Source organism: Argopecten irradians, chromosome 8, assembly GCF_041381155.1.
Source record: "Argopecten irradians isolate NY chromosome 8, Ai_NY, whole genome shotgun sequence".
Classification (NCBI taxonomy): domain Eukaryota; kingdom Metazoa; phylum Mollusca; class Bivalvia; order Pectinida; family Pectinidae; genus Argopecten; species Argopecten irradians.
In genome coordinates this window covers 3,262,569-3,290,017 of record NC_091141.1, presented here as the reverse complement: position 1 = coordinate 3,290,017, position 27,449 = coordinate 3,262,569, and the positions used below count along the sequence as shown (strand labels likewise).

The 27,449-nt window shown below is 35.7% G+C and overlaps 1 protein-coding gene across 2 annotated transcripts; it reads right to left on the bottom strand.

The window, feature by feature from the left end:
* Positions 1–16: 16 nt before the first annotated feature.
* On the bottom strand, positions 17–26,929 carry LOC138329106 (DNA helicase MCM8-like). 2 transcript variants are annotated; one of them, XM_069275853.1, is made up of 28 exons: positions 26,845–26,929; positions 25,352–25,591; positions 24,421–24,546; positions 23,091–23,173; positions 22,614–22,674; positions 19,899–19,987; positions 18,999–19,143; positions 15,946–16,046; positions 15,496–15,537; positions 14,860–14,945; positions 14,013–14,095; positions 13,233–13,301; positions 12,662–12,842; positions 12,439–12,469; positions 11,977–12,039; positions 11,484–11,552; positions 11,027–11,104; positions 8,966–9,103; positions 6,181–6,224; positions 5,767–5,853; positions 5,286–5,349; positions 4,808–4,863; positions 4,532–4,565; positions 3,527–3,634; positions 2,474–2,539; positions 1,876–2,130; positions 1,219–1,308; positions 17–931 (listed from the first exon to the last, which is right to left on the bottom strand). In XM_069275853.1, exons 2-28 carry the CDS (start codon positions 25,536–25,538, stop codon positions 818–820), a joined length of 2,550 nt encoding a protein of 849 aa, XP_069131954.1. In that variant the 5' UTR covers positions 25,539–25,591; positions 26,845–26,929; the 3' UTR covers positions 17–817. The 2 variants fall into 2 exon arrangements, with proteins under 2 accessions (XP_069131954.1, XP_069131955.1); XM_069275854.1 differs by lacking the exons at positions 24,421–24,546; positions 25,352–25,591; positions 26,845–26,929 and adding an exon at positions 24,163–24,194.
* Between the last annotated feature and the right edge of the window lie 520 nt (positions 26,930–27,449).

Sequence of the window (27,449 nt, the reverse complement as noted above, 5' to 3'; positions counted from 1 at the left end):
ATAAAAAACAATAAGATTGAATAAAAATTTTTTATTCATCAAGTTCAACAATAACAAAAAAATTCAACAAGGACCGATACACAAGTTTAACAATATCATAAAGAATATAATTCCAACATCACCCCATCGTTGGAGACCAAAATTGTTGTATTTCTAAAAAAAACCCATATCAGCTCTTTGTCATATGTTATCTGAATATTAAATTAGTTATTTTATTCTTTATATGCTATTTTAAACAAAACAATGCAGCAAATTACCAGTCTCTATCTGTAAACTATGGCCCGTCAATTTCTGTCTCCATCATAACTGATCTGTGTATCAGGAATATAAACTTCTGGGATATCACTGATGTTCTGAGGAAGGCTTCATCCAAATTCATGAGAATCTTGGTGAAATAACAGAAATTGTAATGAAATATCCTTCATCTTCCTCCGTGTGTCTGAGCTGCAGTGAGTCACTAATACTGTGACAAAGTTCCCATCAATATTCACAAAATTCATCAAACAAAAGTCATTTCTATCCTGATGAAGTTCCCATCAATATTCATTACATTCATCAAACAAGTCATTTCTATCCTGATGAAGTTCCCATCAATATTCATTACATTCATCAAACAAGTCATTTCTATCCTGATGAAGTTCCCATCAATATTCATTACATTCATCAAACAAGTCATTTCTATCCTGATGAAGTCTCCACCCATACTGGACTGTAAACCACGTCATATAAGGTTAATCACCTACAGTCTGGTTCAATTTCAACCTCTTTCATCTGTAACTATGGAAAGTCGATTGCATCATAATGAAGCCTTCTTCCATCAATAATCTGCAGTCTGTAACTGATATACTTTAGATCCTTTCTTCAGCAAATATCCCTGGTTGTTTAATGAACTTATAAATCCTTCAAAATCCATTATGTTGAGTCCAATATCCTAGAAAGGAAAATCAACACATGCAATAAGGATTATAACATTTTAATTTACATGGCAGAGATCTATATGAATTATGTGTTTTCAGATGAAAGCCAAATTAAGATAAGTATAACTAGTTTCATCCTCCTCTTTCTGTTTCCTTTAGAAGGGATCATATTTGTGCTCAAGTTTACACATAATGACAAAAGAATTTATCTTCACTACAATGGTTTTGTAATATCATTCATGTTTAATCAAAAGAGAATGTAACTGCCATTTGAAAATATTCTGTTGTATTTTATGACTACCTTTGAAATCTGCCTCAGTTGTGGTACTGTGAAAATCGAGTTGTAGGTCTGCTCAGCAATTTTCTGCAATGCTGCTACAAATTTCTTGGGCTAAAAAAAAAAGATCACCAAAAATGTAAGATTCTGACAGTCATTGCAATAACTTGATTTAAATCATTCAAATCCAAGTTAAATTGCTAGAATATCTGCTAATTACAAAAGTAATTCAATATTGTTTTAGATATAGATATTAAAAAACCTGTAATAATTCAAATATTATTCGAATGTCAGCTATCTGATGAAACAACAATGTGCTTTAAGTTCTTCTTCACACAGAATATTTCAGACATTTAGATGTTTAATTCACTAAAACCTTTACTTTTAACTCCAATAGAACTCTTATTCCTCTGCCAAACATTCCTAGACATTACTCAATTGAAGGCTATCTATGTACAGTAAAACATGTTTGTATTAAACAAAACAAAATATTCCTGGTTATAGAGGTAGTGTAGTAAATTTTATCCCTTATCATTATTGCTGTTTATTATATGTTAACAATATATATGTAACTAATAATACTTATAACAAAGTAATTTCGTTGTTGCCCTGAGGTTCATTATATAAAGTTTTACTGTATTAAATTTTGATCATTAAGATATAGTTGGACATGTACAGTACCTGTGAGCGTCCACTCATGCCGGAGCCGTGTTGTGAGCGACGGAAGTCCAATCCTCCGTACTGATCTGAGTATGTATCCACCATACTGTACTTCATGATCTCAATCACGTCGTTAGCATCCTCCTTCGTCGCTTCCTCCCGCAGTTCCAGACGTGCTCGGGCCTCAGTCAGCCTTATCAGCGATTCAAGTTGTCGTGTTGTGATGGGTGTACTGTCTTGTGTTTGGTGTTGTTTACGGAGTTCCAGGTAGAATTCCTACAATAGAATAGAACCCTTTTGTAATAAAGGCAGGTCACAGCTAGCTGTTTAAAACAAAAAATAAAAGTATTACTGCATAAGTGGGGAATTTTCCGTCACAGACAAACGATTACCATGGCATTGCAGTACATGAATTTAACTTAGGTAGGGTATCTTAAGCCACTTAAACAACAACGATGGTCTAACAGTTAAATCATGGTGTCTTTAGATAAAAGCTAGTCACCATATTAAAACATATGCAGAGAATATTTAACAGACCAAAAACATTATTAAGTTGTTTTAACAATTTATATTGAAAATCAATTGTTTGTTATACTAAGATGTCCGTTTATAATCTCACCTGTAGAACAGTAGCTGCTTCCTTCCCTATCTTGGGGTGAACATACTTCCTGGCATACCCAACATACTACAAACACAAACAGACATAGGCTTGGTTTAATAGTTTGTATCACTTAAACAACTGGCTAATTATTGTAATGGAGGTGACCATATTCAGGTCACCAGATACTGAGAGATAGTGGTTAAGTGGTAAAGCACTATGACTCCTGACAATTATCAAACATCTATGACACAATAGGGATGTTTTCTGTTATAATGTAAGAACAAGTATACCAAGTATTGCTGAACTATACATGTCCCTGTCTGTGAGTAAATCCTATCTCTGTCTTTACTGAACATAATAAAAACCTAATTGTTTTAAATTCAGATAAACCGTATTGATGTATCTACAGTATAACTTGTCTAAACCAGATGTGAACGGGACCAGTCGATATGTTCGGTTTATACAGGTGTCCGGTTTATAGAGGATAGAACCTTATCACAATATGTTCACATGGAAATCATCAGAAGAATTTTTTTATTACAGCACAAACATTTATTCTCACATATGTACATGGTAGAACACAAAATTCCATCCTACATTTTCTTGGTTTCTGAGGTGTACATGTACGATCCATTTCTCTTGGTGTGCTACATTCAAATGAACTTTCAGAAGTTATGTGTTTGTTCTATTGTTAGAATTGACCGTGAAAAGTATTCACAAATACAATGTACATGCAACAAAACCGTCGAATGAAAAGTTGTCACTATCTAGCCCTTAGTATACCAGTACAGGTAAATCCCCTTAGGCGCCTCATGATCAGTCCAATGTTGTGAAAGCATTGTTGCCGGTTCGCCCAAGTTAATTTTACAAAGAAAGGTATAGTAACATTACCTAGACAGTTCCGGTTTTCAGAGTAGACAGGTTCCGGATTATGCAGGTTTTGGGTACTATAGTTTATTAAGAAATTTGCCAGGACCAAACAAATTAATCGGTATAGACAAGTTTCCGGTTTATACAGGGTTCGGTTTAGACAAGTTATACTGTATATGTAGACATATTAGTGTATCTAACCTTTCTGAGTAGCTGGGCTGGAATGGGATCAAAGGCCTCACCCCGAGGGACTTTTAGTCTGTCACTCAACGGTTTATCAGTCTCCATCAATAAAATAGAGTCGTCTCCCTTGGAACAAGTTGAACATCACATATGAGCATCACATCTTCCATGATTGTCCTTTAAATTGTATTTCCCAGATTTAATATGAATGTGTCCTAATTAATGTGTGTATTAAAAGATAATTCATACATAAAAACAAACGAACAATTAAGAAAACACTTTTTGCAAAAACCTTGGCATGCTTTAAAACATTTTTCAATCTGTTTATTTATTCAAACTTTTGTAAACTTGTGAATGTCTCCTAATTGATATGTGTGAGTATCAAAATGATATTTATTTCAACAAAAACCTTTAACTCTTGTTTCACTCTTGGCTATCCTAAAAGATATCTTTACCTAACCTAATTTTACAGACACTTCCTACGGTTCAATTTCCTCCAATATTTATTTTTATGTAATTTACTAACTCTTTGCATATATGGTACTCCTAAACAATCCTGGATGCTACATGTGGAATCTACTTCACTGTACAGGCCAACATTGTACTTTAGATTAATTGTGAAGAATAATCAAGTACATCAGCTTATCATAAAACATTTAATGTACAGTCAAATCTGTATACAATTGTATATACACAGCCATGTGATCTTTATATACAGGTAAAATTGTGTGTAGTCATTAAGGATTCAGAAAGTGGTCTCACAAATGTATAAAGCAGGTGATCTTTAGACAGAAATGGTCGCATAGAAAAGTTTGAATGTATTATAAATGTGAACAATGACGGGTGTAGCCCACTGTCAGGCGGAGTAGTATGCGAGTACAACTGAAGAAGTGATTGATCAGGTGTGAACTACATGGACCATTGCCACAACCATTGACAAGTTGACCAAGAGGAGGATGAGAAACCCAGTTATGTAGACTCATCACATTTGCTTACAACAGATTCACAAGAACAAATATTTACCCCTGATCTTCTAGCTGTTGCTTTCATGATGGATCTGAAAAAAGGCGGATTGGAATAAATTTACACGGTGTATGTGGTAACTTATAAATACAAAAAATTCTGGAAGAGAGAAATAAAATGTCAGCTTGACTTTATCTACAACAATGTCTACTAAAATGCTAACTGTACACAACCACCATATAAAAGTAAGACTGGAGAAGCAGGACCACAAATCCAATGTAAAAGCATCCTTCAAAAGCCTTTAAAAATCTTTATTATTTAGATATGCTACTTTACCTATTTTTGCCAGCATGAAGGGCCATGACGTGTTCAGATAACATACTGTCCATTTCCTGTCAAATGCAAAACAAACACATCCAAAATCCATTTTTCTGAAATTAACATGGTTAACATTTAACAAAAAGAAAATCGAAACAAAGCAAATCAAACTGTGGACTTCATCAGCAACCCGAATTATTTCTGGCAAATCATCCCTTTTTTGACCCAGCATATCAGCCCCTTGACTGACGTTTCACTTTGATAACAAGTTTGCAGTAGTTGCTGTTAATTAATAAATAAATAATTCTTCCATTGGAAAGGTTTTGGAGGTCAGGAAAATCAAAGCACAAAACACCAACTGATAACTACCTCAAAGGAATAGGGAACAGATATGTAGATATAGAGAGGCTAGAGGTAGAATGTTGGTTACTACCTAATTCAGTCAGGACAGCCCCCTACCAATCCTACATGGTAAGGTAACTCTTTATAAACTTACCTCATCTGGCTTGTCAAGGAGGATAAAAACAAGATCAAACCTGGACAACAGGGCACTCCCCATCCTTAAACACACAAAGGAAACTTCAATATTTAAATCTAAACATTATCACAAAAGGTACTTATTTTTACAAAAAAAATATGATTGAATCTTAGACATCAACATCTAGTCACACAAAATAGTCAACTTCATTTCTTGAGCAGAAGAATACGGATAGCAAGGACACAAAGGAGGCCAGACCTTATCCCTCCATGTCTCTCCAGATATGCTACAACTGTAGAGTTTTTCATAGCCACACATCCAATATTTTTTTTGTTTTTTTTTAATTGTCCATTTTTTTTTTTTTTTTTTTTTATAAATACAATATAATTGAAGCCTTCTGAAAACAAACACTTACACTTGCATTAATTTAAACATTCTTGTTCACACTCTTTTTTGAGGTGTTACTATAATGATTCTAAATTGAGAATAGAAAACTTACTTGAGGTTTTCAGAGACAGTTTTAGATTTATTGTAGTGACCTCCGACTGGATTTGCAGCGGCTATAATAGACGTCCGTGCAGGCAAACTAAATCAACCAATGAAATGTTAGCATTGTCAAATTACAATTGGTCCTCACCCAGCCAAGATTTAACAAGTTTTCATACAATAGAATGTTATGATTACCAGGGAACAGATCTAGTGACAAATGTTGGCACAACTTCTAAAGGCTATAATATGCAATTGCATATACTTTTCCTTAAATCTTACATCAACATCCTGACATCAGCTATTCTTAACAACTTCTGTGAACGTTCACAATTGATGCTGCTCTAAATTTGATTACCCCAAAACGGGCACGTTTTACAGTATATATTGTCATGACAACACAAAAACTCCTGAAGGCTCTACCTACCTACAGACAATCCCTGCCTTAGCTACGCTGATACTTTGTTGTTCCTGCACATTAAACATTATAGTATAGTCAAAATTTATTTATCAACTGTCAGGCTTGTAAAGAGCTTTAAAGATGTTATCCTAATGAAATTATTTATCACATCATCAACCTTATATCCAGTAACTTTGTCCATGCAGGTCACTAGTGAATATTAAATTTGTACGCTTATTGTTATTTAATGTTACACTTAATTAGTAAATCAAATATTCATTATTTATACTGGCAAGCAAAACTATGTTGTGTACTGCTATATAATAACAAGTACATTATATGTGAGTGATCTGTAGTTACCAGATGTACAGTTAACCTACCATAACTTCTATAGTTACCAGGTGTACAGTTAACCTACCATAACTTCTATAGTTACCAGGTGTACAGTTAACCTACCATAACTTCTATAGTTACCAGGTGTACAGTTAACCTACCATAGCCTTTAGTAATGCCTGGTGTACAGTTAACCTACCATAGCTTCTATAGTTACCAGGTGTACAGCTAACCTACCATAACTTCTATAGTTACCAGGTGTACAGTTAACCTACCATAACTTCTATAGTTACCAGGTGTACAGTTAACCTACCATAACTTCTATAGTTACCAGATGTACAGTTAACCTACCATAACTTCTATAGTTACCAGGTGTACAATTAACCTACCATAACTTCTATAGTTACCAGGTGTACAGTTAACCTACCATAACTTCTATAGTTACCAGATGTACAGTTAACCTACCATAACTTCTATAGTTACCAGGTGTACAGTTAACCTACCATAACTTCTATAGTTACCAGGTGTACAGTTAACCTACCATAACTTCTATAGTTACCAGATGTACAGTTAACCTACCATAACTTCTATACTTACCAGATGTACAGTTAACCTACCATAACTTCTATAGTTACCAGATGTACAGTTAACCTACCATAACTTCTATAGTTACCAGGTGTACAGTTAACCTACCATAACTTCTATAGTTACCAGGTGTACAGTTAACCTACCATAACTTCTATAGTTACCAGATGTACAGTTAACCTACCATAACTTCTATAGTTACCAGGTGTACAGTTAACCTACCATAACTTCTATAGTTACCAGGTGTACAGTTAACCTACCATAACTTCTATAGTTACCAGGTGTACAGTTAACCTACCATAACTTCTATAGTTACCAGGTGTACAGTTAACCTACCATAACTTCTATAGTTACCAGGTGTATAGTTAACCTACCATAACTTCTATAGTTACCAGGTGTACAGTTAACCTACCATAACTTCTATAGTTATCAGGTGTACAGTTAACCTACCATAACTTCTGTAGTTACCAGGTGTACAGTTAACCTACCATAACTTCTATAGTTACCAGATGTACAGTTAACCTACCATAACTTCTATAGTTACCAGATGTACAGTTAACCTACCATAACTTCTATAGTTACCAGATGTACAGTTAACCTACCATAACTTCTATAGTTACCTGATGTACAGTTAACCTACCATAACTTCTATAGTTACCAGATGTACAGTTAACCTACCATAACTTCTATAGTTACCAGGTGTACAGTTAACCTACCATAACTTCTGTAGTTACCAGGTGTACAGTTAACCTACCATAACTTCTATAGTTACCAGGTGTACAGTTAACCTACCATAGCCTTTAGTAATGCCTGGTGTACAGTTAACCTACCATAGCCTTTAGTAATGCCTGGTGTACAGTTATCCTACCATAACTTCTATAGTTATCAGGTGTACAGTTAACCTACCATAGCCTTTAGTAATGCCTGGTGTACAGTTAACCTACCATAACTTCTATAGTTATCAGGTGTACAGTTAACCTACCATAACTTCTATAGTTATCGGGTGTACAGTTAACCTACCATAACTTCTATAGTTACCAGGTGTACAGTTAACCTACCATAACTTCTATAGTTACCAGGTGTACAGTTAACCTACCATAACTTCTATAGTTACCAGGTGTACAGTTAACCTACCATAACTTATATAGTTATCAGGTGTACAGTTAACCTACCATAACTTCTATAGTTACCAGGTGTACAGTTAACCTACCATAACTTCTATAGTTACCAGGTGTACAGTTAACCTACCATAACTTCTATAGTTACCAGGTGTACAGTTAACCTACCATAACTTCTATAGTTACCAGGTGTACAGTTAACCTACCATAACTTCTATAGTTACCAGGTGTACAGTTAACCTACCATAACTTCTATAGTTACCAGGTGTACAGTTAACCTACCATAGCCTTTAGTAATGCCTGGTGTACAGTTAACCTACCATAACTTCTATAGTTATCAGGTGTACAGTTAACCTACCATAACTTCTATAGTTACCAGGTGTACAGTTAACCTACCATAACTTCTATAGTTACCAGGTGTACAGTTAACCTATCATAACTTCTATAGTTACCAGGTGTACAGTTAACCTACCATAACTTCTATAGTTACCAGGTGTACAGTTAACCTACCATAACTTCTATAGTTACCATGTGTACAGTTAACCTACCATAACTTCTATAGTTACCAGGTGTACAGTTAACCTACCATAACTTCTATAGTTACCAGATGTACAGTTAACCTACCATAGCTTCTATAGTTACCTGGTGTACAGTTAACCTACCATAACTTCTATAGTTACCAGGTGTACAGTTAACCTACCATAACTTCTATAGTTACCAGGTGTACAGTTAACCTACCATAACTTCTATAGTTACCAGGTGTACAGTTAACCTACCATAGCTTCTAGTAATGCCTGGTGTTGGTTTCCCATTTTATCAAACTCATCAATACAGCAGCATCCTTGATCTGCCAGGACCAGGGCACCTGCTTCCAGGGCGAAATCTCCAGACCCACCGTCCCTCGATAATGTCACCTACAAACATACAACATGTAGTCTTATTTAAGAAATATATCTTAGGTATATGTAAATATTGAAAGACAAATATTGTCCAGACACATTAAAAAGACTGAAATAAAGCCATGTCTTGAATAACGAATGCAATGGTCTGACCGTTGTATCAATAGAATTCAAACCAAACTGAGATTCAAAATGGCTGTTTGCAAACAATTATTACAGAGATACCAAGTAAATATATTTTTTTACAGCAGAAAATGGATACAAAACTAATGTAGATAGGTAACAATGCCCAACACTTCAATTCACCCTCAACATGCGAGATTCATGGGAACAGCTGGATAGCAATAAGATAGACTAACTGCAGCAAACATTCTGTAACTTACCGTTAAACCTGAAGTAGTGGTGGTATTACCACACATGTACACACTCCTTGGAGCTATATTGGAGGTGGACTTACCGTTAAACCTGAAGTAGTGGTGGTATTACCACACATGTACACACTCCTTGGAGCTATATTGGAGGTGGACTTATCGTTAAACCTGAAGTAGTGGTCGTATTACCACACACGTACACACTCATTGGAGCTATATTGGAGGTAGACTTACCGTTAAACCTGAAGTAGTGGTCGTATTACCACACACGTACACACTCCTTGGAGCTATGTTGGAGGTGGACTTACCGTTAAACCTGAAGTAGTGGTCGTATTACCACACACGTACACACTCATTGGAGCTATATTGGAGGTGGACTTACCGTTAAACCTGAAGCAGTGGTAGTATTACCACACACGTACACACTCCTTGGAGCTATATTGGAGGTGGACTTACCGTTAAACCTGAAGTAGTGGTCGTATTACCACACATGTACACACTCCTTGGAGCTATATTGGAGGTGGACTTACCGTTAAACCTGAAGTAGTGGTCGTATTACCACACATGTACACACTCCTTGGAGCTATATTGGAGGTGGACTTACCGTTAAAACTGAAGTAGTGGTCGTATTACCACACATGTACACACTCCTTGGAGCTATATTGGAGGTGGACTTACCGTTAAACTTGAAGTAGATGGTCGTATTACCACACACGTACACACTCCTTGGAGCTATATTGGAGGTGGACTTACCGTTAAACCTGAAGTAGTGGTCGTATTACCACACATGTACACACTCCTTGGAGCTATATTGGAGGTGGACTTACCGTTAAACCTGAAGAAGTGGTCGTATTACCACACATGTACACACTCCTTGGAGCTATGTTGGAGGTGGACTTACCGTTAAACCTGAAGTAGTGGTGGTATTACCACACATGTACACACTCCTTGGAGCTATATTGGAGGTGGACTTACCGTTAAACTTGAAGTAGTGGTCGTATTACCACACACGTACACACTCCTTGGAGCTATATTGGAGGTGGACTTACCGTTAAACCTGAAGTAGTGGTCGTATTACCACACACGTACACACTCCTTGGAGCTATATTGGAGGTGGACTTACCGTTAAACCTGAAGTAGTGGTCGTATTACCACACATGTACACACTCCTTGGAGCTATATTGGAGGTGGACTTACCGTTAAACCTGAAGTAGTGGTCGTATCACCACACACGTACACACTCCTTGGAGCTATATTGGAGGTGGACTTACCGTTAAACCTGAAGTAGTGGTCGTATTACCACACACGTACACACTCCTTGGAGCTATGTTGGAGGTGGACTTACCGTTAAACCTGAAGTAGTGGTAGTATTACCACACACGTACACACTCCTTGGAGCTATATTGGAGGTGGACTTACCGTTAAACCTGAAGTAGTGGTCGTATTACCACACATGTACACACTCCTTGGAGCTATGTTGGAGGTGGACTTACCGTTAAACCTGAAGTAGTGGTGGTATTACCACACATGTACACACTCCTTGGAGCTATATTGGAGGTGGACTTACCGTTAAACCTGAAGTAGTGGTAGTATTACCACACACGTACACACTCCTTGGAGCTATATTGGAGGTTGATTGCAACATCTGAACAAAGAAAACATTGATATATTGTATTTTGTTTTATCCGAAATGCTTTGTTAAACTATGATGGTGCTAGTGGTATTTCACCAATATGGTGATCGCACAAATCCATCATTGCACTAAATTAACCTGTTTAAGATTACTTTTAGGCTTACATGTTAATGGGCTAAATTATAAACTTAATTATATATTTACATATAGTTACAGTTTTATCACATTTGTGTCAAAATAAGCACATTTACAATAATCAAAAGTCTTCAACATTATTTTATCTCCACTTCAAAAACCAGTAAAAAAATTCAATTTTAATACTTTTATAAAATAATTATTTCTACGGAGGTACACAGCCATCATATAAATATATATTGTGTACAATACATACCTGACTCTTTCCCAAGCCTGGGTCGCCTACTACCAAGAAATGTGGGTCTCCTCGCACTGGGATACGGTTCTAGATCAAGCATAACGAAAAATACCAGTTTATTTAGACTGAAACACCATAACAAAATTAATGTAGAAATTCATTAAGATGTTTGGTTTGATTACTTAAACATGGATTTAACAGCCAGGGTCATTTAAGAAAGTGCTAGATTTAGACGATGGGGAAAGCCGAAGTATTTAGAGAAAAAACCACCAACAAATGATTAGTAACTGGCAACTTCCCCATTCAAACTCGCTACTCATAGGTGGAGGGCTTGTGGTAATATATCGAGTCATCTTAACCCTTCGGCCATGTCATGAAGACAGTGTAACTATATTGGGATGTGATAAGTCAGGACAACACACACATAGATAACACTATATGGAATATACAGAAATATCAAAACAATGTATGAAATAATTAGGATCTTTGAAGTCCTAAGTCAGGTCCTCACCTTATCATTGGTGTATTTCTGTGTTCCTCCAAAAAGGCCCAGGATGAGTCCAGCCTTCACCAGCTTTAAAGTACAAGCATGTAAACAAGTGATTTTCAATCATCTAATTTTAAGTAAGAAACAGGTAATTATGACAAGTAAATACTGTAAAGCAACTTTCTTTTGTGGCTACTTAATTTTGCAATTGCAATACAAGTTGGCGAAGATTAAAGTTTTCAGATTTACACAATTCCTATCAATATAAGTGGAATTAAATAATTTACTAACTTGAATCGCGAGGAAAATAACTTACACATACAAGAAAGTTGGGTTCCAGCATGTGATAAAAATACCTTTTTGAATTTACTGGTTTATAACCTATACAACTTGAACCTCAATATACTAAAGGGTTGTCCCACCAAGTTTTACATTTTCAATTGTCTTCCCTGAAGTAATTGTTTTTAAGTACTAGTTTTAGCTTACCTCATGTCCGTATATTGAAGGGCACAGGGACCTGTAACAAGAAAAAGGTAGGATAAAAGATTTCTTTTATTACAAGGGTGTATTTTACATTTTTCCATGCAGACTTCCATTACTCTAATGATAATCATGATTTGCATTATGAGAGAATACATGCTGCCTAGACTTTGTGTAGATGTACATGGATGGGAATCCTGTTAACATGTATGGACAAACGACCACCTACCCTACCAGGAGCCTGAATGTGTTAGGCTCACTCTGTATCTCCTCGATGGCGTACAGTTCCTTGATAGAGAAGTCGATGGCTAGGCCTGAAGTGTCCCCAGACTTATTGCCTTTAGTGTTGTGGATAGAGTTGGCTTGTAGGTACAACAGAAACATACACTTATCTTTGTTTCTCCCACGACCTGATAAAAACATGATAAAGATCTTATATATTACAATTAGTCCTGCTGACTTATCATCATCATTCCAGGGCTTTAGGTGTCTACTAGAAAAATAACACATTATAGCCTACAGGAAAAAAAACCTATTTGGACCAAACTTTTTGGACGGTAAACTCATTCCTGTCTGTCTCGCTTTACAAAGCGTTGCTATGCTCACTCCTTCATATCTTAATTCTCAATACATGAGGACTTTCACTTTTCCTAAAACATTTCAGTTAGCACCAACGGGGTCGTTTTATGGAAAAATACAATAATATGTACCTAAATTCAAAATGACAGTAATACTAGGATAAATCGAATATTTATAGAACACTAAACTGAGTTAAGAGGTTATAGATGTGATATACCTACCCTCATCTACACTGTTAACTTTGACAATTCCGGACACGGTCACTATATCCCCAGGTACAGCACTGTCCACTAACAACGTAAGATTATACAATACTGTCAGTAATTAAATATATGTTATAAAAAATAAATAATAAAATTAAAAACAAAAAGTTATAAGAAATAACCTGTAATCTTGATACATAGATATTAGTCATGCTTGTTTGGACTAGATGAAGGCTCTCGAGGGTCTTTCTGTGACTGGACATTAGAGAACCAGAGAAAGCTCAACAGCTTTTCCCTCAGGAAGGGAAAATCACAGCTGTCACATTAATTGAATTGTTATCGCTGTAGTAATTTAATATCAAACAAAAAGTGGTAATATTGGTATTCAAATGTTAGAGTGGTCTATATAGTATGTTTTGATTTCTTGGGGTTTGTTTTTTGGTGTTCCAGTGTATATTATTTTAATATATTTAAAATATGAATTGTAATTCAAGCATCTGTTCCTAAATCAAAATTAGAAAGGTTTGAACAAATTATGAAAGTATTAAAGGGAACAGTTTAAAGTTAATAGTCGGGCAAATTTATTTTTAGAACTGTGCTAAATTTACATGGGGCTTTTCTATAATATCGATGGTCAAAACTGGACAACATATAAGCAGAGCTTGATTGTCGTTTTGATATGTAAGGACTTTTGGAAGGCCAATAAACACATTTAGATTGATTTTTTTCTTTGCCTGACTATTCACTTTAATCTTATATTGTATCATTAAATGCTATGATTTTATTCATATATCTTACCTAGATCTTGTGTCAATTCACAGTCGATAGTTCTGGGTATACGTCCTGTTTCCTTCTGTCCATCTCCCATAATTTCTTGCACTCTTAAAAAAAAATAAAAAAAAATATGACAAGTTCATTATTAGTTTGTGTCACTCGAATATGAGATTTTACTTCTTACTATATAATTACGGCAAACTTAACCCAAATACTTAATTAATTTGAAGTTTTACTGTGGTCCCATCAACTAAAAAAAGATTTGACTGTACTTCAAACATTCATACTTTGATTACAAATGTTGCAAAAACATGCTTTCCAAACTCACCATTTTTACTATGATAATATTTAACCTTGAAATACATGTAATAATTTACACTAAATGTACTGTGTTGTTTCTTTATTAGATTTGTGCCAGTTGTACTGAATTGATATGGCACCATCTAATACAATACATTTTGATTTTTCCTATATGGTAACATTCGTATATTTCCTATGTTAACAACACAGATATAAAAGCAAAATCTAAATAGTTTTGGCACGCATTGAAATATATAACTTTTACAATATGTTATATGAACATTTTCTAACTTGTTTTGAACAAAGAAATAATTTCAATGACAATTGAAAAATTCTTGAATACATGTACACCATATTGGATCGAAGTGGTACATTTCAAGAAACGAACCATTTGTGCTACTTTGGTTTGACTGATACGGTACATTCCAATTCAGATACAGCTGATTTGTTCCGTACAAATGGTACAAATCTGTAAATGGGATGGTCTTTATTCTTAATATCAATATTAATAATTATTTTCGGTATCACCTTGGAAGTGTGTTTTACTGTATGGTTACTATGGTAACGGTACCTAATAGTCTGCCAGTCTATGGTCTGTGTGAGGTCAGAGCTCCGTCTCGGTACAAACGTCTTACTTCTACACTCATGGGCAGGACACTGTTGGTCAGAAGAATCGCTACTCAGATATAACATAACAAAATATTTATACGGTGTAACTCTTCAAAACCAGATTATTTCAAGATTATACATGCCATTCATTCATGCAAGAATACACAAAGATTTGGATGAGCAAAGACCCAGTTTAACTGTAATGGTAGATCAATCCAATTATCAATTACCTGACAATGCTATAAGGAACTGGATGAAGATTTATTACATAGAGCAGTGATCCTGTTGTTTATCCATGATGAGTATTTCATACATGAACAGATTCCAACAGAATAGGGTAAGAATCAACGGTCACAGTTGGTTAAGTGAAAGTAGCCTCCTTTACATTTCTTTGGATACACTAAATATTAAAAAACAAACTAATTTATGGAAGTATCTATGATTATATTGTTTGGATGACAAGACGCTTCTAATAAAATATATTTGAGATGCATTAGATAAATATTGATCAATCAAACTCAACAAAATGATATATTCTGGATAAAAAGAATCATCAGCTTAAAATGTGAAAAAGCAAGACTTTCTGAATGTTACTCACCCTCGTAGGTAAAATATATTTTCCATCTGGTAAAGCCACACTCTACAAAACACAATGACTATTTGTTTTACTTTTGCAGCACATGGGTGTGTTAAAGCCCTGAAGATGTCCTCTACCTGTACTCAAAGTCCACTGAATATCAGACTGAGAGCTTTTTACGATTAAATCTAAATGTCAAACATTGGAGTCAAATGTTAATGTCAATGTCAAAGAGAACCCAAACTTTCACTCTTGAAACTTTTTTTTTGATGCAGGGGAGATAATAACTGGTATATATTGCTTGACTTCCTCTCATTTTTCCATAAAATCCTATAATCAAGCTGTGATGTGTTACTCCTAACCCTGCTATGTGTTGGGGTGGGGGTAGATGATATAAAAGAACACATCTAATCCCATTCAAATCTAAACCTGGACCATTGTAAACCGTGTATTGGATTGCTGCATACTCACCTGAACTGTTCCACAGCTGTTACATTCAAATGCCAGGCGGGTACATAGTGGCTTGATATTTCCAACCCTCACAACTGTTCCCTTAATGGAAACAAACTTTCCTGTAATATTGAAAAAAATAAAATTTAGCCAGTTAAAGAGTCATAGGCGGAAAATTTATGCCACATGCATCTCCAAAATTTTAAAATCAAAATTTCCTAATTTGAAAACAAGAAGTTTGACATTATCCCTAACATTCGACTGTTTACAGTAACAGTTACCATGATAAATCTACTGGTCAATAGTACCTAAGGATACTGCCCCATTCAACCAACATTGGACTGTTTACAGTAACAGTTACCATGATAAATCTACTGGTCAAAAGTACCTAAGGATACTGCCCCATTCAACCAACATTGGACTGTTTACAGTAACAGTTACCATGATAAATCTACTGGTCAATAGTACCTAAGGATACTGCCCCATTCAACCAACATTGGACTGTTTACAGTTACCATGATAAATCTACTGGTCAATAGTACCTAAGGATACCGCCCCATTCAACCAACATTGGACTGTTTACAGTAACAGTTACCATGATAAATCTACTGGTCAATAGTACCTAAGGATACCGCCCCATTCAACCAACATTGGACTGTTTACAGTAACAGTTACCATGATAAATCTACTGGTCAATAGTACCTAAGGATACTGCCCCATTCAACCAACATTGGACTGTTTACAGTAACAGTTACCATGATAAATCTACTGGTCAATAGTACCTAAGGATACCGCCCCATTCAACCAACATTGGACTGTTTACAGTAACAGTTACCATGATAAATCTACTGGTTAATAGTACCTAAGGATACTGCCCCATTCAACCAACATTGGACTGTTTACAGTAACAGTTACCATGATAAATCTACTGGTCAATAGTACCTAAGGATACTGCCCCATTCAACCAACATTGGACTGTTTACAGTAACAGTTACCATGATAAATCTACTGGTCAATAGTACCTAAGGATACTGCCCCATTCAACCAACATTGGACTGTTTACAGTAACAGTTACCATGATAAATCTACTGGTCAATAGTACCTAAGGATACTGCCCCATTCAACCAACATTGGACTGTTTACAGTAACAGTTACCATGATAAATCTACTGGTCAATAGTACCTAAGGATACTGCCCCATTCAACCAACATTGGACTGTTTACAGTAACAGTTACCATGATAAATCTACTGGTCAATAGTACCTAAGGATACTGCCCCATTCAACCAACATTGGACTGTTTACAGTAACAGTTACCATGATAAATCTACTGGTCAATAGTACCTAAGGATACCGCCCCATTCAACCAACATTGGACTGTTTACAGTAACAGTTACCATGATAAATCTACTGGTCAATAGTACCTAAGGATACTGCCCCATTCAACCAACATTGGACTGTTTACAGTAACAGTTACCATGATAAATCTACTGGTCAAAAGTACCTAAGGATACTGCCCCATTCAACCAACATTGGACTGTTTACAGTAACAGTTACCATGATAAATCTACTGGTCAATAGTACCTAAGGATACTGCCCCATTCAACCAACATTGGACTGTTTACAGTTACCATGATAAATCTACTGGTCAATAGTACCTAAGGATACCGCCCCATTCAACCAACATTGGACTGTTTACAGTAACAGTTACCATGATAAATCTACTGGTCAATAGTACCTAAGGATACCGCCCCATTCAACCAACATTGGACTGTTTACAGTAACAGTTACCATGATAAATCTACTGGTCAATAGTACCTAAGGATACTGCCCCATTCAACCAACATTGGACTGTTTACAGTAACAGTTACCATGATAAATCTACTGGTCAATAGTACCTAAGGATACTGCCCCATTCAACCAACATTGGACTGTTTACAGTAACAGTTACCATGATAAATCTACTGGTCAATAGTACCTAAGGATACTGCCCCATTCAACCAACATTGGACTGTTTACAGTAACAGTTACCATGATAAATCTACTGGTCAATAGTACCTAAGGATACCGCCCCATTCAACCAACATTGGACTGTTTACAGTAACAGTTACCATGATAAATCTACTGGTCAATAGTACCTAAGGATACTGCCCCATTCAACCAACATTGGACTGTTTACAGTAACAGTTACCATGATAAATCTACTGGTCAATAGTACCTAAGGGATACTGCCCCATTCAACCAACATTGGACTGTTTACAGTAACAGTTACCATGATAAATCTACTGGTCAATAGTACCTAAGGATACTGCCCCATTCAACCAACATTGGACTGTTTACAGTAACAGTTACCATGATAAATCTACTGGTCAATAGTACCTAAGGATACTGCCCCATTCAACCAACATTGGACTGTTTACAGTAACAGTTACCATGATAAATCTACTGGTCAATAGTACCTAAGGATACTGCCCCATTCAACCAACATTGGACTGTTTACAGTAACAGTTACCATGATAAATCTACTGGTCAATAGTACCTAAGGATACGCCCCATTCAACCAACATTGGACTGTTTACAGTTACCATGATAAATCTACTGGTCAATAGTACCTAAGGATACTGCCCCATTCAACCAACATTGGACTGTTTACAGTAACAGTTACCATGATAAATCTACTGGTCAATAGTACCTAAGGATACTGCCCCATTCAACCAACATTCGACTGTTTACAGTAACAGTTACCATGACAAATCTACTGGTCAATAGTACCTAAGGATACTGCCCCATTCGACCCAATAAGCATAAAGGGCAATTAAAAAATGAGAGAAATAAATAAATAAGGGAACGCTTAAATAGACCAAGTTTGAACTAACCTTTCACAAAATCATTGCACAAAGTTACTCAATATGCAAACAAAATGAAATAAAGAAATCTACAGTTTTCATACTTTCAGTCTGCATTTAAATCTAGGAAAATGAAACTCAAAAAGGGAGAGAGCTCTTGTAGGGAGAGGAGTGGTAATTAGGTTACACTTTATTATAATTATTTAATTACAGTTTATAACTCTGCTTACCATAATAATTGGCCTTGAGGTTTTTCAGCGGTATGGGTGAGCCGAAGTTTGCGACTCTAGCCTGGATCATAGGGACACTGTAGTTTACATCAGACTGGTCTGTACTGTCGGCTGCTGCCTCTCTACGTCTCAGGTTAGTTATAAACTGTCAACAGAGACATCACAGTCTGACAATAACATATACAGTACCATAAATCAACTTTTTTTTTGCATGCGATTTACTTTCGCGAATTCCGTGACCCAAGTAAATTCGCGAAAGTTTATCTCCATGACTGAATATATCTAAATGTACATCCATAATTATAATTTGTAAATTTATAAAATGTTTTAATCTGGGAATGTTAATCTTCACAAACTTATTCTGAAATGGAAATCGCGAAAATTTGTAGCCGAGAAAGAAAGATGGTTTGCAATACCCATCAAAAAATGCAAGATTTAATTAAAGTTATTGACAGCAGTTTGATTATTTTTTGTTTTTTTTTGTTTTTATTAAAAAAGAATAATTCAAGTGGCAAGGTGGTTCAGTCGTTAAGTTTTTCACCCAGCCGACCTGGGTTGATCCCCAGAACTGGTGTGAAAAGTTCAGTGATGACCTGTTTCACAATCAATACAAAATAAATGTTTATGTTATAAGCAACTCAAGGTTAATGCATTGAACAAAAGAAAACTTGTTGTACAAGTGTTGAAATGGGGGTATTCTTTTATCAGAATAGCCAGATCCTAAAGTGTAGGAAGTGAGACCAATGTTTTACTGGAGAACCCCTAGAGACTTATCATGTGGGAAAGACGGAGAGTAAATAAGGCAAATATAATGTACAAAATTCAGTTTGTCATCACGGAAGGTTAACTGAAAAGATTTGACAGACTTTTTGTCCAGAATAACTTTACAGTATAAAATACCTGGTGCGCAGCGATTCCGAGACAGGACAGAATATTTTCTGGCATGTCCTTTAAGTCGGTCGCTAAGTCTGGTAGTTTGTCCTGAATTACTAAAAGTAGAAGTTATAGCTTTATCATTGAGAATTTACATAAATATATGTCATTTCACATGCATATTACCATAAGTATCTGATACACAAGAGGTCATATATAATTTTACACATGCTTTTCAGTTCCAGTACATTTATGTCACCCATATATCCTTTGGACGGCCGTAACATATTTATGCGTAATTATTCATTTGCCCCATTTCATGCACCCTTCTGGAGCCCCACTGAGACTGTGCAAACTAAATACTAGTTTTTTGAAAAGAAGATGTTCATCCCTATATAGCATGTCAATATCGATTCGGTCATTGCATTAGTGACGTCACAAATCAACTTTGAACATGCCCAAATAAGTCAAAAATTGAGGTCTGAAATCTGGATTTTAGTGTGTGCCCGGAAACCTGTCGTTGTGAGCTTAATTATCAACAAAAAACAAGTTCCACGCACAGGTTTCTGCCTCCCATGACCCGTGCGTAGTGACCTTTAGGGGACTTCCAGTGACTGTTTTTGCTTGTTTGTAGTGTGTGCTGTTTGTTATCATCGTGAAAATGGCATCAAACCGAAATCTAGATGCAAACTGCTTTCATAGATGGCATTTGTAATAACATACTATCAAAATTGAGTCAAGTTCGAATCCTGCCGGCCGTCGAAAGGATATACAGAAAAACTCAAAATTGGCTAGAAGCTTATTTTTATTTCATAAAATGTGACTACACAATGGTTTATTATGATTTCGACTCGAAAACCACAAGATTTTCCATATTCCGGATATTACTATATCCTTTGGACGGCCGTAACGTATTTATGCGTAATTATTCATTTGCCCCATTTCATGCACCCTTCTGGAGCCCCACTGAGACCGTTGCAAACTAAATACTAGTTTTTTGAAAAGAAGATGTTCATCCCTATCTAGCATGTCAATATCGATTCGGTCATTGCATTAGTGACGTCACAAATCACCTTTGAACATGCCCAAATAAGTCAACAAGAGATCCCAGAGGGATCTTGGCGCCCACCAAAGAATGATCTATGTCTGACAATGGAAAGAGGGATCTTTTCCCTGCTTTTCAAACTTTTTCAAACACACTACATATAAAATTTGAGACAGATCGCTATAGTACTTTCTAAGAAAAGTGGTAACAAACTTCAACAATGAAATCTAAGATGGCGGCCCGTTGGCCATCTTGTTTACCAATCAGTCCTGAAAGGCATTATGCATCAGTCCTAAAAGGTACTCTGCACAACTAGGGTACAAGGGGAATCTATGCATGGAATTTGAGAAAGATCCCTTCAGTACTTTTTGAGAAATAGCGGTAACAAACTTTAACTATCAAAATCCAAGATGGCCGCCTGTCGGCCATCTTGTTGCCAGATCCGTCCCAAAATGCAATATGCACAACTAGGGTCCTAGTAGAACCTGTATATGAAATTTGAGAAAGATACCTTCAGCACGTTTTGAGAAATAGTGGTAACAAACTTTAACTATCAAAATCCAAGATGGCCGCCTGTCGGCCATCTTGTTGCCCGATCCGTCCCAAAATGCACTTTGCACAACTAGGGTCCTAGGGGAACCTACATATGAAATTTGAGAAAGATCTCTTCAGTACTTTTTGAGAAATAGCGGTAACAAACTTTAACTATCAAAATCCAAGATGGCCGTCTGTCGGCCATCTTGTTGCCCGATCCGTCCCAAAATGCAATATGCACAACTAGGGTCCTAGTAGAACCTGTAAATGAAATTTGAGAAAGATCCCTTCAGCACTTTTTGAGAAATAGCGGTAACAAACTTTAACTATCAAAATCCAAGATGGCCACCTGTCGGCCATCTTGTTGCCCGATCCGTCCCAAAATGCAATATGCACAATTAGGGTCCTAGGGGAACCTACATATGAAATTTGAGAAAGATCCCTTCAGTACTTTCTGAGAAATAGCGGTAACAAGAATTGTTAACGGACGGACGGACGAATTGTTAACGGACGGACGGACGACGGACCACGGACGAAAGGCGATTTGAATAGCCCACCATCTGATGATGGTGGGCTAAAAATTGAGGTCTGAAATCCGGATTTTAGTGTGTGCCCGGAAACCTGTCGTTGTGAGCTTAATTATCAAGATACAGACATGCAGATGGTCTCAAACAATAGAAGAGATATCAAAGTAAGAGAAAATAGAGAGAAAGGGAAAAGGAAGGGGAAAATAGCACCGATTTCAAAGAAAAAAAAAAAGTCCCACGCGCAGGTTTCTGCCTCCCATGACCCGTGCATGGTGAACTTTAGGGGACTTCCGGTGACTGTTTTGCTTGTTTGTAGTTTAACATCCTATTAACAGCCAGAGTCATTTAAGGAAAAATCACTGACCAGCGGTCAGCACCTGGCAACTGCCCCACATGGGATTCAAACTCGCTACCCAGAGGTGGAGGGTTTGTGGTAATATGTCAGGACATCTTAACCGCTCGCTAACCGCAGTCCCAATGTTATGTAAAATCATCAGTAACTATCAAAACAATATTCCCAAAAATAAAATAACAAAACAGTCCATTGAAGCTACTTATTGGACTTTCACATAGAAAAATTAAGTTCTTGCCAATTTATTGAATTTGAGACTGAGCTCTGAGCTCAAACAAACTTACTATCATCAGAGATCATTTCCTTATATTCTGCAGTAAAACTTCCCTTTTCTTCAACATCATTCTGAAATCAGAATACAAGACTATCATAATATATATGTAATGAAAAATATAATACATTCAGTTGAAATTTTATCTGGTATTCAAATTGGAAAATTGAAATGACTTAGCTGTCTACAGCTGTCAGACATAAACCATTACACAAGAGCAATTCTTTGGTTTATCAATTAAGTCTTAAAAAAAAAAGTACCAGGTGTTTTTTTAAATGATGATTTTTTTTTTCAAATCACAATTAAGGTTCTAAGTAAGTGAAAAAGGACAAGGTTTTTTGCAGTGTAAAAAAAAATCAAAAATCTATTTTCTATTTAAGATTGGTATAATATACATTGCATAGTGAATTTGATATCATGATCACTTAACACAATTTATCTTTAAATATTGTTCAAACAATCAGAAGTGAATGAATTTTTACTTTCTTACCCACTTATAGGAGCTGGACCAACTAATTAAATATTTCTCAAACACCTGGATCCTCCTGACAGTTGGGGAATGCTCGGAATACACTGGAAATTGAATGATGTTTATTAATCATGTAATGCTGAGGATAAAATGCCTGCTATATGTTCAAAATTTAAAAAGTTAAAAAAAAAAACATGAAAAATAACTGATATTCTAAAACAGGGCCATTTGAAAGACATTTGAAATCCAAACAAAACTGAGAAAAGATGAGGAACTTTTAGTATATGGTAACCACTGCAGATGAAACATGTCCATAGGAAGGTGTTGGTTGCGACTTCATATGTTTGTGAGCATCATACCTTTTAGAGAAAACAATGCAAATTTTGCTCACAAAACAATGACATCTCAATGGATACCTACTCGCAAGGGAGGTAATTCTGTAATATCCAAAGACAGAATAGGGCCTGTAGTTTATAACAAGTTAATATAATTCAATTTTGAAGTAATGAGCATTTTCTTTGGTTTCAAAATTTACTTTAATAGCCCATAAAGGCAAAAAATGACGTCGCCACAAAAAATAGTTATTTACAGTTGAATATATTGTTAATAATTAAGTGAAGTTATTTAAGTACCGTAACTCTTGCAAACATTCACAGATTTTGACCAGTATCAAATCCATCTGAGATCTTATTGTTATAAAGCAATATACATAATTTGGTCGAAATCGCATAATAAATACAAAAGTTATTAAGCAGTAACCAAGAAATTGTCTGCTTTCATAATTTTAAAGACCAGTTACTCTTGCAAATATTGAGGGATTTTACCGGTATCAAACCCATTCTAGATCTCATTGATATCAAGCAATAAATCAAATTTTGTTGAAATCAAACAATAAATATTTATGTTACTGAGAAGAAACCATGGTTTTATCTGTTTTGACAATTTTAAAGTCCAGTAACTTTCGCAAATATTGACGGATTTTGACCAGTATCAAAGCCATCCAAGATATCCTTAATATAAAGCAATATACTAAATTTAGTTGAAATAAATACTAAAGTTATTGAGCAAAAAACTATGAATTTTACAGACTTACCTTCCTCAGGGAAGTACATCCTCCAGCCACAGTATGGAGATCTAGACAGGACCTCTATGTCTGACTTACCTTCCTCAGGGAAGTACATCCTCCAGCCACAATATGGAGACTGGACCTCTATGACTGACTTACCTCCCTCAGGGAAGTACATCCTCCAGCCATAGTAGGGAGATTGGACCTCTATGACTGACTTACCTTCCTCAGGGAAGTACATCCTCCAGCCACAGTATGGAGACTGGACCTCTATGACGGACTTACCTTCCTCAGGGAAGTATATCCTCCAGCCACAGTAGGGAGACTGGACCTCTATCCGAGTCTGAACCATAGGAGGAGGGCGTCGGCTGGTTTGTGGATCATCCATCAGACCAACTCTACTCTGATTATCTAAAAATGACAAATACTATCTTAAAGATGCTACACTGCCGTCTGACTAATGATATGTTTCAGGGCTAGCTCTGGGTCAAAAATTGGATTCGCCAATTGAAATTTGCGGGTCGCGTGTCGCTCTACCTGGGTGTTCTTCACGTGGACAATTTTCTATATCTTTTATATTGATTAAAAGAAGGGGAAACAATGCCAATTAAACATGTATTTAAATCCTAATACCTTTATATTTTATATATCTTTTATTGAAATATATATATAAAAAAAAATACTGGACTTAATTGAATGGAAATATTTACTTAATTTTCATCACAACAGAAGTACTAAATTAAAAAAAAACTGTGTCAAACCGGTTACAGTATCAGTTGAAATAATAAAAAATAGATCTAATTTGAGAGAGAGAAAAAGTGAAAATTTCTTTGAAATTTAATTGATTAAAATGTATTTATATTTACCATTAATGTTTTTTCATAATGTATTTTTATTTTCAAAAATGTACACAAAGTTACGGAAAAAAATCCCTTCCTATTTTTTTTTAAACATGATTTTTAATGAATTCATGAAGTTGTACCGATCCGGGTCGACCATTACAATTATCCAAAATGGCGGCCATTTCGATTGCAAACTTTGTGACTTGGGGGACAGTTAGGCCTATTAAACATTAAAAACGTGAGTAAATCATTTACAGTATGTTGTTAATAAAAAAAATTGAAATTAAATCACCACATAACCTAATTTTAGTAGATTATGATTTTCCTAAATTGCCTACATGCCAATCGTGTCAAGATGTGCCACATTAGCTTACTTGCACCTCTTCCACCTCTGTTGCCATGGTGACTGAAATATTTGCCACCACGTCCTCTCCCCCTCCATCTGCCACGCCAGTTCCCTCCTCGCCAGTTTCCCCTGCCTCCTCCCCTTCCCTGGCTTCCTCGGTTGCCATAGTTACTGCCCTGGCTTTGGTGACTGTAGTTGCTGCCTTGACTACTCATTGTGTTCTTGAGGAAGTCTTTGGTCACATCATTATACAATCTTGGAGCTATTTCTACAATTTTAAACAAATAATCAGTAACTGTGGTAGGTCATATACAATGTTCTTTCAGTCAAATATGGTGTATAATTAACAATACCCATGGTAAATGCATTTGTTTTTGATGATCATGAAGTAAAAGCAAATTAGGAGGTAGACTGGTACTGTGATTAATTTACTTTGTCTGATACGAGTTAGAACAAGTTGAAACATTCAAAAAATGAATCTCAAATACAAATTGTATCTACAAAGTTATATTTTTCCAAATGTAAACATGCATCATTGAACAAGTTATTTGGTCTCTGATCTTAAGACTTTTAAAATTATATATGCTTCAATTTTCATGTAAATTGGAATGACCTTACCTATAATATACAACAGGACTATCATATTTGACCCAATAAGCACCCAGAGCGTTTAAAATATTGAAAAAAATGAAAAAAGTGCTATTAAGGCGAAATTATTGCAGATTATACAGTTTCGTCTAGCTTTGGTCTTTATTTATTCTTGGGCAATTGAAATCGAGGCCCCAAAAGAGGGGAGAAGAACATGAGCGCTTATTGGGTCGAATTTGGTATATCAGAACCTTGGGTAGATAAGCAATTTCCAAGCAAAATATTGACAGAAGTCTGTCCAAATAGGTTGAGAAAACATATGTTTTATCTTATATTAATGCTGGTTCCAGAAACGGAGCTAGAGTTTTGCAAATGTGAATACATTTTGCAGTTACTTTTGTTGATGGAGTCGGAAACATGTACCAGATATTTCTGATGGAGTGCATTAAATTGGCATAGGTAATTACACAGAGAGTGCCCCGGGAAAGAACAAGTGTATATATCTATAGGTAAGTTTGGGTCCTTCATGGATATTGTAAAATATTTTTAATGTCAGATTATCTCAACTATTCCTCATTTTGATACACAGTTCTGTAAACAAAAACAACTTGCAAAATGTACCCCGTTATGTCTGCGTTCAACCGTGACTAAAGCCACAATAGACGGAATTCAGATGAACAACACTCACTGCATCACTATGTGTGAATACTGAATACCGTAAAAAGGATAAAAAAAACAACGTACAAAATGTTTGTTATGAGAGCTCAAGGGACTCCGATCCTAAGATATTTCAGAAAATTCCCCCAGAGCCGTAAATAGAATAGATTAAATACCCATATATCTTTACAATATTACGCAAGTAAATATGGAATTTAATATAAGACATTATTATCAAGGTTAGATTGAATCAGAGCATCACAAAATCATGTTTACAGTGCGTCTCCTAAATCTTCTTCGCATCTTCGTCTGTTTACATTTCCCGCTGAATCCTCATTTCCGGTTCATCGAGACCGGTGTCAACAGTATTTGCCCCAAGAATAAAAGTTCCGTGTTAACAGCTGGACTCAAATACGCTGATTGATATTAAAACTATTGTCGTTATTGATGTATTATGTTATTATCTTACATTACTGCTATTATTGATGTCAGTATTGATACTTTTAAAGGCCCAGTAGAATTTAAGGGTCTACACATCTGAGAAAATTTTCTTGTTTAAAATTAAACTGCTTAAATTTTCATTAAATGCAAAATTAAAGTGACAAAAAGATATAATTCAATTACCAATAACTCAATAAAGATTTACAGCTAAAAATACTGGCACAATATTGACTTAGTAAAAAACAATGTAAGTAAAAGATGGTAAAACTTTGGCTAAACTCAAAGCGAAAAAAAGGCACATTTTCAAAATGACTGTCAAATGGGTAATTTCTAAAATTCCCCGTATAAAAATATCTACTAAAATAGAAATGTAATTTTGATAACAAAATTTGCAAATGGCAAATTGCTCCAGATAACGATGAATTGTATTTAAAATTCTC

Coding starts and splice junctions, on each gene's coding strand:
- LOC138329106 (XM_069275853.1), bottom strand. CDS start 25,538: ATGAGTAGTCAAGGCAGCAACTACAGTCACCAAAGCCAGGGCAGTAAC. Junction 12,040..12,438: donor CTTCAATATACGGACATGAG/GTAAGCTAAAAC, acceptor TGTACTTTAAAG/CTGGTGAAGGCTGGACTCAT. Junction 932..1,218: donor AACTGAGGCAGATTTCAAAG/GTAGTCATAAAA, acceptor TTTCCTTTCTAG/GATATTGGACTCAACATAAT.